This window comes from Pungitius pungitius, chromosome 6, assembly GCF_949316345.1.
Source record: "Pungitius pungitius chromosome 6, fPunPun2.1, whole genome shotgun sequence".
NCBI classification, from domain to species: domain Eukaryota; kingdom Metazoa; phylum Chordata; class Actinopteri; order Perciformes; family Gasterosteidae; genus Pungitius; species Pungitius pungitius.
In genome coordinates this window covers 14,123,014-14,138,295 of record NC_084905.1, presented here as the reverse complement: position 1 = coordinate 14,138,295, position 15,282 = coordinate 14,123,014, and the positions used below count along the sequence as shown (strand labels likewise).

General features: G+C 45.8%; 1 protein-coding gene and 1 non-coding gene across 11 annotated transcripts in view; one reads left to right on the top strand and one right to left on the bottom strand.

Moving 5' to 3' along the window:
- Nucleotides 1–191: 191 nt before the first annotated feature.
- Nucleotides 192–15,282, bottom strand: part of frmd4a (FERM domain containing 4A) — an 89,302-nt gene continuing 74,211 nt past the window's right edge. For 6 of the 10 annotated variants that reach the window (XM_062563045.1, XM_062563046.1, XM_062563044.1 and 3 more), the window contains exons 12-24: nt 11,774–11,849; nt 10,762–10,904; nt 10,452–10,593; nt 8,902–9,035; nt 8,680–8,802; nt 7,382–7,613; nt 7,104–7,160; nt 6,749–6,986; nt 6,336–6,494; nt 5,771–6,106; nt 5,104–5,687; nt 4,490–4,592; nt 192–3,370 (exon numbers count right to left, since the gene is read on the bottom strand). In XM_062563045.1, coding sequence (XP_062419029.1) covers nt 3,268–3,370; nt 4,490–4,592; nt 5,104–5,687; nt 5,771–6,106; nt 6,336–6,494; nt 6,749–6,986; nt 7,104–7,160; nt 7,382–7,613; nt 8,680–8,802; nt 8,902–9,035; nt 10,452–10,593; nt 10,762–10,904; nt 11,774–11,849 — 2,430 coding nt within the window. In that variant the 3' untranslated portion in view covers nt 192–3,267. Of the gene's footprint in view, nt 3,371–3,930; nt 4,003–4,489; nt 4,593–5,103; nt 5,688–5,770; nt 6,107–6,335; nt 6,495–6,748; nt 6,987–7,103; nt 7,161–7,381; nt 7,614–8,679; nt 8,803–8,901; nt 9,036–10,451; nt 10,594–10,761; nt 10,905–11,772; nt 11,850–15,282 lie in introns of all 10 variants that reach the window. The other 4 variants (XM_037452578.2, XM_037452574.2, XM_062563042.1 and 1 more) reach the window with 3 other exon arrangements.
- trnam-cau (transfer RNA methionine (anticodon CAU)) lies at nt 4,817–4,889 on the top strand. Its single transcript has one exon. It is a non-coding gene; the product is annotated as a tRNA-Met (tRNA).

Genomic DNA, 15,282 nt, shown 5'->3' with positions numbered 1-15,282 from the left:
GAGGAAGTGGTGACTACATGAGGGGATCCCCTTTGATGGGTCTGATAGGTCCGATGCTTCCAGCACAACGGCCTGGAAGGATTTAATCCGAGCCACCTGGAAGTGAGTAAGTGACTAAATATCTTCTTGTTTTTTTTTTCAATTTGAAGCAAAAAGGAAAGCGGAAAGGAAAAACAGATGAAGGCATAATCTTGAGAACATTCATCAATAATTTATTTTTCTTACTCTCAATAACTGACACTGCTGCTTCTCATCTTGAAAATTCATCATCAATTTCCAACAACACAGTTTTGAAAAATGTAAAGTTACTATACAAATTTTAATAGAAAAAAGAATAAATTAACTGTGGAATTCAGTTATTTTTTTGATAAATTCCACATTTTTTCTACAACACCTTTAATGTATTGTTACAGTTGAACAGAACTGATAAAGTCAAGTTACATGCTCTATTGTCTGGTTGGGGAAGTGTCTTCTACTATTAAACTGTCTGTTAAAATAAGCTTCATTCTGGTAAATGAATCTATTGATAACAATGAAGATGTCAAAGTCCTACATGACAAAGCAGTAACTGGTCATTTTGTAGCACCTGAATTCACTGTTACAGAACAAAAAAAACAAAACAATACAGTTCTTATAAAATGGAACATTGAAAAAACAATGAATGTCAATGTTAAAAACCCCACAAAATCTTACACTGCCCCTCCCTACATACAGGAAAAGACTTATAATAGAGTTCATATCGTGGGAGAATTACAAAAAACCCTCATACATGTCTATGAAGCACAGAAAACGGTGTGTTTGGAGCTACAGAGGGAAGAGACGTCACACTTCTTCACATTGGGCTCAGAGATCACCACAAGGTTGAAATGGGGCACGCTATGGAGCAATATGTGCTAATGTTACCGTATTGAAGGCGGGTGCTGAATGTCTTTGGGTTTTTCTTTTTTTTTTTTTAGTGGCAAGACATGCATGGGACTGTGTTTTAGCACACTAACAGTGGACTGGGTGAGCAGAGCAGGATCAAGCTTGCACTCTAATAAGGTAACCAGGGAGAGCTGGTTCCAATCATGGGGTAAAAACTGATCAAATCTGACCAGGAAGCGGGTGGGCAACTCTTGGAGAACCAACCATGCAGGGAGTGGACAGTACTTTCCAGTGCCACGTCGGAGTCTAAAAAAGTGGCAGATTACAACAGCCGGTGTGAGTGCGTAAAAGGAAAAACAACATTATGGGGGGGACAAGGGTAGATGCACAGGGTTCCTCCTGTGCCAAAAATAAACACGCTGCACCGTTTACAATTGCACATGATGGTCCGAGATGTAGAATAAATCAACATCTTGGGGAATTACCAACAATTAGGACATTTTGGAAAAGCAAAAAACAAAATGTATTGGACTGTGGTAAGGAAAAGATGAAAGAAAACAATTTAGATACAAATGAAACATGCAGAGTTCTACTCCCTTCTTACAAAACCAGGTGTGCTTTTCTAACTGTGATCTGAATGTCTGATTGTTGATTGGGATGTGTGAGAACATCACCCTCTCCATTCGAGTGGGTTAAAGAACTGTTTACTTCAGCTCTGGCTATGGCTTCACTTCTGCCCTGGCAGCGGGGATTAAATATTGTCCAACAAGAAATTCATTAATGTCCTCGTTGTAATAAAAAGAGCACTTTCATGTAATACTTATGTCCGTTGTTCAGGCTTTTCTACTTTTCTCTTTTGCCCTTTTTGACGACTCTAAAAGTTATATAGTTACTTTGAAATAGTGGGAGTGGAAAAGTACAATTTACCAATTGTATGTCCGGCCCTCGTAGACACGGTTAATGTTGTGCTTGTGTTGTGTACAGACATTGCACAGTGGCTATAGACTGCGAGGGCATATTTTTCTGTTTGCAGCTCTTCCAGTGCTGTGATACAGAACAAATGTAAAGCACCAACATGTTTGGCACATTTGTACTTTTTGTGTGTGTGTTGTGACTTCCGGTGTGCGTGTCTTGGCTGTGATTGAGTTCACACTGTGTCTTCGGTCAGGTCGCTCCTGTCATGTTGAGGAGATGGACACAAAGACCTGAAAGCCCGGGGCTACAAAAGAGTGAGTGACAGATGGTGACAGGAACCGGTATAGAAACAAGACCTGCAGAGAGGAACAGACACTTGTGATAGAAAAGATGGTTCACTACAGAGATTTATCATTGAACAGGCTTAGTATCACCACAAGTAATTCCTACAGACGTCGACAGCCGTGAAAAATGACAAATGCTAAACGGCAGAGTGAGAATATCTTGTTTGTACATCAAAACTACAGCCCAGATGAAATGATGGCGTAATTGTAAAAACAAAGCCACTGAAATAAGCATTGATTAATGCCGAACCCAATAACCCCAACTCCCGATTCACCGGTGACACGCGAATGATCTTTTACTTCGACCGTCGCAAAACGGTCGACTCAAACCAGTTCATATTGTACAATGTTTGTTATTGCTATTGTCCTCGCCAATATCCCAGATGGAGTCCCATAAACCATCCTGAAATTGTCACTGTGAATTCCCTCTGGTGACTGTATGGCACCAGCCCAGGGACCATGGTGTGACCAGGCCATCCAGTAAGTTGTCTTTGGTTGTGGGTTAAACTGAGAAACTTTGAATATGTCATCTATACGTCTGTTAAAAATTGTTAACATTTTCTCACAAGTCTGGGTTATCTTCTTTGATTATAAACATATTCGAGGACAAATAAAGAAAAAAGACAAACAACATTAATGGAATGATGAAACCCAACACCTGGAGATGGGCCTGGAGATTTTTTAGAACTGGTGGCTCAAGTCCAGCAGGTATCCTCTGATTGGGTGGCAGTGCACTGGTCGGGTCAGCGGACGAAAGATGAGATATGAAACAGATCACGGAACAGCCGATGTTGTGTTGAGTTTTGTTGTTTGCTTGATATTTTTAACGCCTTTTTTCCTCCCTGCCCCATTGCCGGTGAACCCTCTGCGAGGGAGTGTAACCAACGGGCTCTGAGGGGCTGTAGGGCAACAGTTCAACAGCTGAGGTGGCACCTCTCAGTCTGTCCTGCGAGTCCCAGCGAGTATGTCCCACTCCAGCTGAGCCGTGACGGAGGGGTGGTGGATGGAGGGAGGCTCACATCAGGTCCGCTCAGGGAGGGATTGTTGTGGAGCCTTAAGGATGAGGTTGTTGGTTGTCGATGGGTCGTAGTCAGGGACAGTAGGACAGGGCAATGGGACTTTTTTTAGGCCCTGTGGGAAGGTCTCAGACCAGGGTTCCAGGTTTGGCCTTATCACGTCCGTACCACTGCACATCGGCCAGCTCCGAACACAAGGGGCTGCTGAGAAAACAGCTGTCACTGAAAGACCTGCAGGGGAAGACACGGAGCAATGTGAGACCGACTTCACAGACAAGCCTTTCATCTTTACTGGTAAATTGGTCAAAATTGAGACCATCACCAAGGTTTCAAGCATTTGTCTTCTTTTGAGATTTCGGCTTGTGGAAAACAAAATGTTCAATGTTACACACTTACAGCATACTAGTACGACATGTATTTATTTGAGTAAATCCGGTCAGGAATTAGCCACAGTGTCAAACCGCAGAGCAGAGCACATGCAGAGATCAGATACAGATGCAGCCGAAGAAGGAGCACATGACACAGATACCGTCAACAAGAGCAAGAAAATATCCCCTTTGTCAGCCCCCCCACATATGTTGATAAAAGCCAACGTTAACGTCACATAAGTGACGTAGGCCTGACACTTTTAGAGGTGTGTGTGCAATGACACTTTTCTACAGATTTTCCTTTTTTTAGCTTCGCTAAAATTCTGCAAGGTTATTTTCCCTCTGCTATGCTGCTGCTGCTGTGCCTCTCGAACAGTACACTGTAGGTTTAGACCACTGCGAGGTCAAGACCACAGACGGTACCTCTATGCATCAGAGCTGGGCTGAGGGGGAGACTGACAGACGTCCTCAGTAGGAGAGCAGTCTGCTGTGCCTCTAAACCAGGAGAGAGCACACACACACAAGGAAAGGAGGGTTAGTGCAGACAGAGGGAGACGAGAAAGAACCGACAAATATTAGGTAATAAGAGAAACTGTCATGATGACAAGGTTATCAAGAGGATGCGAGCGATGACAGGGAAACGAGTGAAGATAAAGGAACAAAGAGAGTGAATCAATACCTCAAACAGCAGAGTATAATGAAAAGTTGAGTGACGAGAGACGAGGAAGGTTTAAAAATAGATGTTAAGCCCAAATCACATGAAAACCATTCCCGAGGATGAGGTCAGCTGTGTAAAACAATATCAGATGACGGGAGGAACAAAGCCTGTGAGGATGTTAGAGTGAAATTTGGATAAAGATGGATAGATGGAAGCTGAGTCGCCACAATTCGGTGTGCCCTAAAATAACGTAAATGAAAATCTTCTTCTTCCAAACTTGTCGTACACCCGGTCTGCTGCTGGGTGCGTTGGTCCATCTCTTACCCGCTCTGCCAGTTGAGGATGTGCTGTGGGCTACAGGGGGGCGTTGGTGTGGCTGCGTGTTCGCTGGAGGGCGTCACACTCCTCTGGCTGTGAGGGGACGCCGCTACGGGAGCAAACTGACAGTTAGTCATGCTGAATGTAGCACAAAGAGGCAAAATATACGCATGCGTTGAGAGGACATGGACGCGCAGACACAGAGCAAACACACATGGCAGGGGGCTGGAGTGAGATGAGCCCCAGAGGAATGTTAGCTGTGTTCCACAGCTGGGTGATCAACCCGGGCCCGGGGGTCAGAGTTTATAAGAGTCACATGACTCCCTGCAGCAGGCCTCGTTAGCGCAGTAGGCAGCGCGTCAGTCTCATAATCTGAAGGTCGTGAGTTCAATCCTCACACGGGGCATGGTGGTTTTTGTCCAACAGTACAGTGATTTCCACACTCAGTATCCATATTCCCCAATTAACACAAATGTAAAGAAACAGACTGTTCTATGTTTGAATCTAGTTGATACAGTGAGATATTAAGTATCAAATATCAAATATCAAATTTGAGAAAAGTGAGTCCACTAACAATATAAGAATGAGGATTTGAACATAAATAAATGAACATGACTAACCTGGAGAGCACTTGGCGAGGGTCCCTACTCTACTTCCTCGACTATGTCCCAGAGTGCCCTGCTGCGACCCCGTCTCGGAGGAAGTAGATCCCGAGTGTGAGTGACTCCTCTCCTTCAGGCTCCCCGAGGACCTCTGGTACCAGCAGCGCAGCTCTTCAGACACCGCTGCCCTCCCGGCGCCTCCGCTTCCACCACCCTCTCGCCCCAGCGACGGAGTCCTTACGACCTGAGAGCGGGACGGCGTGAGTCGGCCGGTCCCTTCTCCCCCCTCTTCCCCCCCCCACGCCTCCTTGTAGAGCCCCCCGGCCGTGTAGGAGCTGGAGGTCTTGAACTGGGCCTTGACGCTGTAGTGGCCCTCCTGGTCGCTCTCCAAGCTGCGCACCACCACAGGGTTCGGGCTGCCCTCCACGTACAGCGGGTACTCCTTGATGCGGTACTGGGAGGAGGGCTGGCTCTGGCTGTGGAGGTAGACTCCGTGGTGTCCCCCACCCATCCCTCCTCCGCTCGAGCCTCCACCCGAACCATTCTTAGCTGCCAGGTTTGGCATGGAGCCGGAATTAGAGGAACCCAACTGACCTGCTGACCTGGAGAGAGGAGAAAGGAAACCAAAACTTACTAAAAATGTATTTAAATATATAGCGCCTATAGTTATTGTATGAATGCTTACCGGTGTCTTTGCCTCTGTCTCTGCCTGGCTTTGGAGGGCGAGTCCTCTCCTAGTGTGGAGTAGTTGGGGTTGCTGCTGGGGGGCCCACCAGAAGGGTAGTAATGCTCTGAGCTGCTTTGGCTGGTGCAGGATGAGCAGTCGTCCAGTGGGTCGGAGCCGTTGGAGTTGCGTCCGGGCACCAGGAAAAAGTCAGGGCTGCCGAGCGCGCCCACCAGAGTGTGCGGGTGTGCGTCGGGGTCGGGCGCCAACAGTTTGCCCTGGGACTCAAGGCTTGAGCTGCGGTTTCTAAAGTGCTGAGCGAGACTGTGCAGACGTGTGGGACTGATGTCCACCGACCTGTGGAATGCAGCGACACGGAAAGGTGGAATATGAAGGATGAGCTTGCACGGAGCTAGGGAATAATGTAAACGTGGATTTAATGATTAAGAACCAGGAACGGGAGCCCTGTGACCCTATACTCCAGTTTGGGTACGCACATCAGCCAGATGTGAGAGCTTACCTTATCTATTACAGCGAGATCTCAGTATCAAATAACCAGTAAAGCGCTGAAGGTATGAAGACTGACCTGGTGGAGTGTACGTAGTGTGTGTTCCTGGTCTTCAGGTCTGGGGTTGAGGGCATGCTGGACTGAGAGTTCCAGTGAGTGAGGTTCCTGATGGGGCTGCTCTGCAGAGAGTTACTACCCCCTGCGTCTGCACTGCCAGAGCTGGTGAAACGCCTGTGACTAGACAAAGAGGCGAGGGAAATAAATAACAATAAATAATAATCAATATTATTTATTTTACATAGGCAGCCTGGCTTCTAAAGGCATCTGAATCTCAAGAATTTGTTTTTGTCGTTCCGGTTACATTATTTGTATTATAATTACATTTGAGATGACTAAACAACATCTTAAATAGTTTCTTTAAATGAGCTGACACACTGCATTAATACACAGTTGCTCAACACTGATGCTGCTTAAGAAAAAAACCCTCATACCTTGAATGAGAGGAGCGTTTTTTGACTTTTTCGTAGGGCTCATCCAGTGACGATTCACTCCAGATCTTGGGTTTGATGGGTGACTTATCGTAGTCAGGGCGCGAATAGTGCAGGTGTCGCAGGCCATCTAGGGACTGAGGTGGTGGGGGCCGACTGTGTGATGGTGGTCGAGGGGGGAGGCCCCTGTGAGGCGATGCTACTGGAGAAAAGGTGGGGGTTCCTGTAACTTGTGGATCATCTGAAATAGAGTTTAAATTGAATTAGGTTGGAGCATTCTAAAATAGTTCACCCTTTCATAAAATCTTTTCAGAAATCTGTGCGTTATTGTATCATAATGTGAAGGATAGAGACTCACCATCATCCAAGACCAGTGCGTCAGACAATGAACTATCTTCAGAACCAATATTGGCCTCTGTAGGACAGAGAAATAAATACTTTACTAAAGATTGTACAAATTCTAGATTAAAAGCCTCATTCTAAAACAATCTTTGACATATCTGAAAGCAACAACGCTGGAACTTCTCATTCCCCTAAACAGCACATGAGAAGAACACCGCTCTGTCTTGTGGCAAATTACACCATATCAAAATTACAATCTCATTTCCCCGTAGTGAATAGGATATATATTAGTACCCTCTATGATAAGTGAAGCCCTCTGCGTAGGCATCTTGCCAGAGCGGACCCGGTGCTCATTGATAGAGTTCTCAATTTCCTGGAGCTTCTTCAGCGCGTTCAGATAAGAAGTCTTCCTCTGTTTCTTCAGCTTCTTGCTGCTCACATGAGGATCGCTGGCAAGGCGCCTGGCCGCCTCTGTAATCTGGGACTGAATGGCAAACTCGCGCTCCAAACGCTCCAGTTCCTCCTCCTGGGGTAAGCACAAACACAAGGGCAAACTCTTGAGTAACACAAAGATAGCAGATTCCCAAAACAGTTTTAGCAACGATATATCACTGCACAATCCAAAAACAACAAGGCCGGGATGGCAGACACAGAGTTAGACTGAAACCCGCCCATGCGACACACACACAAAGCCGTGCCAGAGAAAACACACTGCGGAAAACATTCATCTCTGCTGCATTTTATCACCACTCGATATTCTCTTTTGTGACACTGTACCCTAATAATAACAGATCTCCTCCACACGTCCCCTGAGATTTGTGGTGCGGAAGTAAAAAGTAATCTGTCAAAGTGTAAATGTGTTGTAAATATGTCTATCCTCCACAATAGACATTTGGGGGAGTACACTGTAAATTGCCAAGTAGTATTATAGAAACGTTTAAATCGTCTGTTTGTATGAGTTTAAGGTGTGAATTAAGAGACATCTTTCTGCTCACGAGGCGGTTTTGTAATATTGTGTTACTGGATTATTTTCAAAGCAGACGACCTCAGCAATGCACACCCACATGCGTGCATACATAAAGGAGCGCACACAATCCTACTATCACCACTTCCTGTGGCGAGAATACTGCTATTTTTAAAAGTTCTGCTGCTCTGGAAAATATACCTGTGGCACAAAAAGACAAAGATGCAGGTCCTAGACGTCTCAGACTGTGGCTTTTTGGTGTTCTCTGTTTCTTTAGCATACTATAAAACTGAGCATAGATGAGGTATTCTATGGTTACATTAATTCGACCACGAGGTCAGGATTATGTGAGTATTAAGTCTGGCTTTAAATAAATGTAATCCTGAACAGCCCGTAATCTTCAATGTGTAACTTCATGAGCCTTTAACGCTTGTTTGATCTGTAAAGCATATACCGCGTATTAAATGGCTCATTAGCATTACAGCTGGGTTAAAAGGAGATCAACACACTTAAATACTTAGCGCTGCAGCACAGTGGTGGGCGCAGGTACTATGTAGTAATATGTGTTTGTTTTACACACTGACAGTTCTAAGGGACCTAGGAGTTGAACAAGTAATTGCAGCTTCACCTCTCCCTTAGGGGGAATTTTCTGCTCATCCAGCTTGAAGGCAGTACCGATCTTCCGTCTGACGGTGGGTGGCTCCTCTCCTGGATCCAGAGGGTACTCCTTAGGAAGCTTCCCTGTCAGCTCCTGCAATAGAAAACAAAGCGACATATTAGAAAGGAAAAAGTGAAGAAAAAAAACAAATCCCATATCCAAAATGTTTGCCTGATCTGTGTTTGCTCATACCGCCTCTCTGATGCAGATGCTCTTGAGTTCCTCCAGTCTCTTTTTGAGAGTTTCCTCCAGGGCGTCCTGCCTAGCCCTCAGTGCCGCAAGCATGTCCTTCTTAGCTGTCTGGGAGCTGTCCGATTCCTGAGAGCCTGCACGGTTTCAGTAAACACATCACATGAGGGCAGGAGTCTGGGGCATATGTGTGTGTTTGTGTGTTTTGTAGGGAACTCTTTGTGAAGGTAGAACATGTGTTTGCACCTGCAATCCTTGCAGGATGTTTACAGGAAAGTGAAAGGAATATTTTGAGAAGGGAACCAAGTTGCAAGTGTGGGTGTTTTGAGGAAGGGGCAGTTTAGGACAAAGTCTATGACGCACGATCTCCAAGGCCCTGAGATGGTGCCAATCTTGTTTGCAACATGATCTGTTAAAACAACACATACATTTCCCTCTGCAGCTCCCTCAATGGCTCTGTGGTCAAATATAGCAACAAAACAAAAGAACCCACTGAAACAGTTGTGACAGAAAGAAACACTAAATGGCCATCTATTGTTACAAGTTACACTATTTTAGATACGCAGACAAACATCTGCGTCCATCTAACTGCCCGTGAAGCCCAAAAACATTCTGTTGGGTTTATATTCCTGAAGCCTCGCATTCGCAGCTAAAGCATTTCAAATTGATCAGAGAAACTCAACGAGTCGGAGGGAGCCATGTCGGCTGAGGGGTGGGGGGGGTGCATGTTTCTGTTGTTGGACAGAAATGGCATGCAGTTGGATTATGAAATCACCATATTTACACCAATAAGTCAAGTGACAACACCCAAATGGATAAGACGAGAAACCCTGTATCATACGGGGTGGGGGTGGAATTAGAGAGTCACAAAGAGGGAAGAAAATGGAGATTAAGAGACTTGAAATGGAGAGCTGAAGAGAGAAATGGATACGATCAGGGATGGATAGATAGATAGATAGATGGATGAGAAAAGGATGATTCCAAACACGTGCAGAGCAATTTTGTGTTCAAAAAAGTGTTCTTCTGTATCTGGATAATATTCAGAATACTTGCAGAACACTTCGCTGCCTGCATTTAAAAGGACGTTTTCCTCTCTTATTAAAATTTAGTCAATGTACAAAACTCCTGTTACTTGTTCAACACGTATACGCATTGTTTTAAAGACCACGGCAAAGTTGTACACTGACCTGCTGCCCTATTCATTCCTGTATTCACTAAATTTAGAGGGGGCAGGGGCCTGTGGAGGATGTGCCCGTGAGACATGGAGCGTGGGTGTGGCGTTCCATACATACAGAAAGACGCTGGGTGTGGTGGGCGTACAGTATGTGTGTGTGAGACTATTCAGTATGGAATCAGTGGCCTCTTTTCTGGAAGCAGCTGTTTCTGTCACTCCAGCTGTCAACGAGACTCCACCTCACCACCACATATGCAAAGACTAATGTGCACACGTATCAACCTTTCTCTCTCCAGCTCTTTCCTTCCAAGTACAATCACACACACACGCACACGCACACACACACACACAAACACACACACACTGACCATTTACTGACCTGACGAGAGCAGACTGCCGCTGCTGCCACTTATAATTTTGCCCTTGCTTCCCATGTTTGCCAGTTTGGAGGTCTTCAGGGTTCCTGTTTCCGTGAGGTCAATGGCGATCTCACTCAGACTCCGCGCTGCATGGATCTTAGACTGGGGACACAAGAATGGAGGGTTTCACATCGTTTCACATGAAATCTTACTGACCATGCTGGCTGACTTCGCTGTATCTCATTTCTAACCAAGTCTCTGGCCTGGGGGCAGGTGTGTGTGTGTGTGTGTGTGTGTGTGTGTGTGTGTGTGTGTGGTGGGCCTGCTGACCTTGCTCTGCTTGCGGTCCAGGTAGAACTGGTGCTGGCTGATGGCCATGGCCCAGATGGACTTGATGAGGGCAGGACAGGCGTACCACGTATGCACCGCGATGCCGCTGTGACCGAATGTCCTTCTGGTCACCGACGCCCTACAGTAAGAGCGGACACAAGGCCACCTTATATACACTGAACACAAAAAGGTGACTGCTTATTTACAACAGTGGAACCCCCCCCCCCCCACACACACACACACACACACACACGACACTTCCTCGATTACTTCAACAATGTCTATGGCTATTAAGAGAAAAAAATGACCGGTTTGTTAGAGCAAGGCTGATGATAGATATTTTTTGCAAAGCCACACACGATGTTCACCGTTGTTTACCCATCCTTATTTAAACAGGCATCTGCAGCTAAGCAACTGACCAGCTCACCCGCTCACCCTAATGACAGCTTTCTTTGAAGAAGAAAACACCACTGCTCTCAGTTTCACCCTCTGATAAAAAGATCTGCCTCTTTTTCTCTCGCTCGCTCCCTTTCTCTGTCTGTAGAATAACACTCCACATATACAGTCATGTGAAATAAACACAAGAGAGGTCACTTCCTACGCAAACCGGCTATCGCGCAGCCATCTATCCTTCTGTGTGTGAAGGAGCACATGTTTTTGTGCATGCATGCAGCCGCACAAGTGTGTTAATAATCATCCGATCAATCTGTGTGAGGCTCCTCCGGGACATCCCCAATATCTCGCTCTATTGCCAAGACAAATGCTGCAACCATTAATTAGATTCCCATCTCTACTTTTCTGCACCGTAGTTTGAATGTTAACACATTAACATATGGCACAGTGGTAATTTGTAGGGGGATCTTTTGGAAGTTGTCCATAACTGAGGGAAAATTCCATCAGTTCCAAATATTAGCTGGAAAAAAATCAATAGCCATAACATTCAATCCCCAAAATTAGAACTGGTATCATGCAGTTCAACGTTGTACCCTTAAATTTGAGTTATAAATTTACCTTCTTGGGTCATGAACTTCGACTGAAAACTTCTTCTCTCTGAAGTAGAGATTCTCCAACTGACGCCATTGGAACACCTGAGGTTCAGGAGAAACAGACGCTCTTCAGGGCTGCTCGCATAAAAAAACGCTTCACATCAAATCCACACAGCCTCAGGCAAATCCTCTATTCTCTTCGGAGTATGTTCCAATTTGTTTTGAGAGAAAATGCAATGGATAAGGAGGAAGGAAGAAGCTGGCAAAGAGGAGGAGTTGGGAGCAGAGAAGGAGGTGCAGGGAGAGGACCTAGTCTGTGGCTCTCTGATCAGGTCCAGACCAGGCAGGCATGTCCACATCAGATCCCTCCGCTGGATGACCTCACTCTGGAGAACGACAGCGTGAGAGGGAGGAGGCTTTCTTTCTTCTGCTCGGATTTTCTTTTTTTCCTTCTTTCCGTTCTCTTTATGAACCATCGGCTTCTCTTTAAATGCAGCCAAAGCCAGCTGGGCGAGAAAGTTTCCCCCCAAACGTACTCCACGGCATGAGTGTGTGTGTGTGTGTCTACAATCCTCCCAGACACAGGGGAACAGGACGTTATGAGTCGGTGGGTGTTCACCATCTGCAGGCATATGTGTGTGTGTGTGTGTGTGTGTGTGTGTGCTGGTGGAGGGAAAGTGTGTAAAGTGAAGTTTCCTCCTCTCCTGTAGCTTTGCTCGGAGAGGGAGGGGGGCGTTAATTTCTCCCCTCCTGCTGACCCCTCCTCCCTCCCTGAGGGACTATGCTTCCTGCTCTGGGCTATGTGGTTGGATGTGTGTAACATGGGGTCAGAGGAGGGGTGATGAAGGGGGAAAGAAGCTTTCTGTAGCCCCAACAATTGAAATGCCCTCGCTGTGTTTAGTCAGACCTTTGTGCACACGCATACACACACACACACACACACACACACACACACACACACACACACACACACACACACACACACACACACACACACACACACACACACACACACACACACACACACACACACACACACACACACACACACACACACACACAGTCAGTTTCTTGTTAGAAAAGAGACGTTGTTGGCTATTCCAGAACACAAGGTGGCCGGAGCGGACATTGAAAAAACACACACAAACGCAAACCTCTGATGTGAACTGACCAAGCATGAGTAACACAAGTATGACAGGATGAAGGAGGAATAGAGGAAAAAGAGAGCTAAGGGAGGAAAAGGTCACAGAGCAGGAATTTTAACAGCCAAGGAAACAATGGATAGATGGATGAGAGGGAGGAAAGGGGAGGAGTGGGAGAAATGAGAAAAAAATGTAAACGCATGCGTTCATATGTTGCAAGTGTGTCTATTGGTGTGTATGTGTGTCTGCTAGCGTGAAGAAAGAAAAGTGGCGCCCTTATCAAAACTGTTGCCGTACCGTACATTTTAAATGAAGTGTGAAACGCTAATGTAGCATGGTGCTAAATATAGCGGGCAGGGTAGATAGGGGGTCATTCACTGTACAAGTGTGTGTGTGTGTTGGCTCCATATGGCCCAGAGCAGTGGAGAGGCTGGTGTTTGAAATTGTGTTCAGGCACGAGACCACTAAAGCTGTGGGAAGCTGCCACGATTTTGGAAATAGACTTTAAAGTTGCAGGAAAAGTTGTAGATGTGAGCTAATGGTGTTAAAAATATATCTGGGGTGTCAAATCAGTCATGTGCACAGCACGATGTCTGTCGAGCTAAAGGCCATTATGGATGAAAAGGTCAGATCTGATAGAGTGTAAAGGTCTTTCTTCAGTGTCCTGCACTCCCCTGGGATTACAGGAAGAATAGAAAATTCAAATAGCATATGTGAATAATTTTGTTTTTCTCGAACCAGCCACGAAGCCTCAAAGACTATTGTTAAACCCATGGGTGGGGTCTGTTGTGCAGGACTACATCCACTAGTTGTCATGGAGATGTCGACACACTCCAGAGGCACTTCCTGTTGTTCCTGTTTTGGTTGTAATGTTTTGGGGGGGACGGCATTGATGGAAAAACTGATCAGACCCGGATGTATGTGCCTGTTTGCCTTTCATGGAACACGGACAGAAGGTAAACTAAAGTCAGTGTGTGTGTGCCCAGCTGAAACGCATGGGAGATGATATTCATTTAAACCACAGCGTTGTTTGATTGAACCTTCTGGCAGCTTCTTCACGGTGCTGCAAAGGCTTTGCTGTGCTGGCCTCCGTCCTTCAGGTGGTCAGTCAACAGATAGACCCTATAATCTCTGTCTGAATGAGTCAAAACACACTAACGAGGCATAGAAACGGCGTGGTGCTCGGTTGTAAACTCCGGTCTACGTATGTCTGCATGTGGCCTGCGGTAAGTAGATGGGGAAAAGTTAACGTAACCAAATAAATGTTGAGGCCGCGGTGGATGGTCTGCATTTAGAAAACAACAGGGATCTTCCCCCGTAAAAAGAAGGAACTAATTAAACACATCTGCCTCCGGAACACACGCCTAATCTACAGCACGACTCAAAGTCACTTAAGTCGCTTATTGATGAAAGGCTTGTGTTGAAAACATTGTTGTTTTTTTTTACTGCGACCAAAGATGATAATTGGCCCGTAATGTCTAATAATTAGTGTTCTGCTTCCACCTCACTGGGTCATAGTACTGAAAAGCTGTGAGCCAGTGGTTACTGGACCTGGACTGGATGATTGACTCGCTACATCAACTGCTCTTCTCCCAGCTTTGCTGAATACCAATGGCTCTCGTTAATACCATAACATATGGAGAGCTCCAAGTGACCTGTCTCTGATCATAAAACTTTGGAAAGTAGCACCATTCACCTGCTTTTCTCTGCCTGATTAGTGGGAAAAAACCTTACTGTGTTCATTAGGATTTAGTCAGTCTTGTGATGTTGCATTAACAAGACATGAAATGCACAAATCTCTTTTGGCTCAAGCTCCTTAGACTACAATCCCACTTGCACGGTGAGCAGGCCTCACCTTACTTTCTCTTCTTTTAAATAGGTATGTGTGTGAGGGTGAAGACTGAGGGGATGAAAGTGAGGGGTTCAGGACCGCAGCATAACGGACCACAGGGACTGTTGCTAAGGCTGCTGAATGCTTGATAAGTCTTTTGTGTGGGAACGCGATCGACCCGAACTCCCCCCTCAACGCTCTCCGGGACATCTGAAGTCCCTCACTTTATACGTTCTTCCCATAAACACATTGTAGAGTAAAATGACATTGTGACCTTTAACAGTTTCCTCAGCGTGACAGTCTATGATTTCATTGTCAGATAATGTGGACTGCACTTCTTTTCCATCTGCAAGGTTATTCAACACCAAAGCGGCTACAACACATTTAGAGACCTGGAGAATGAGGCTGGGGTGGTGCTGAGTGATGAGACAGTAATTTACACTGGAATGCACACATCAAGACCCCCCCCACACACACACACAGCACAATGTTAATGGCAAACAGGAAGGCTGTGTCACACAGGAAGTATTCACCAGGATGTTCAGCCCAATTCCTGTGTGTG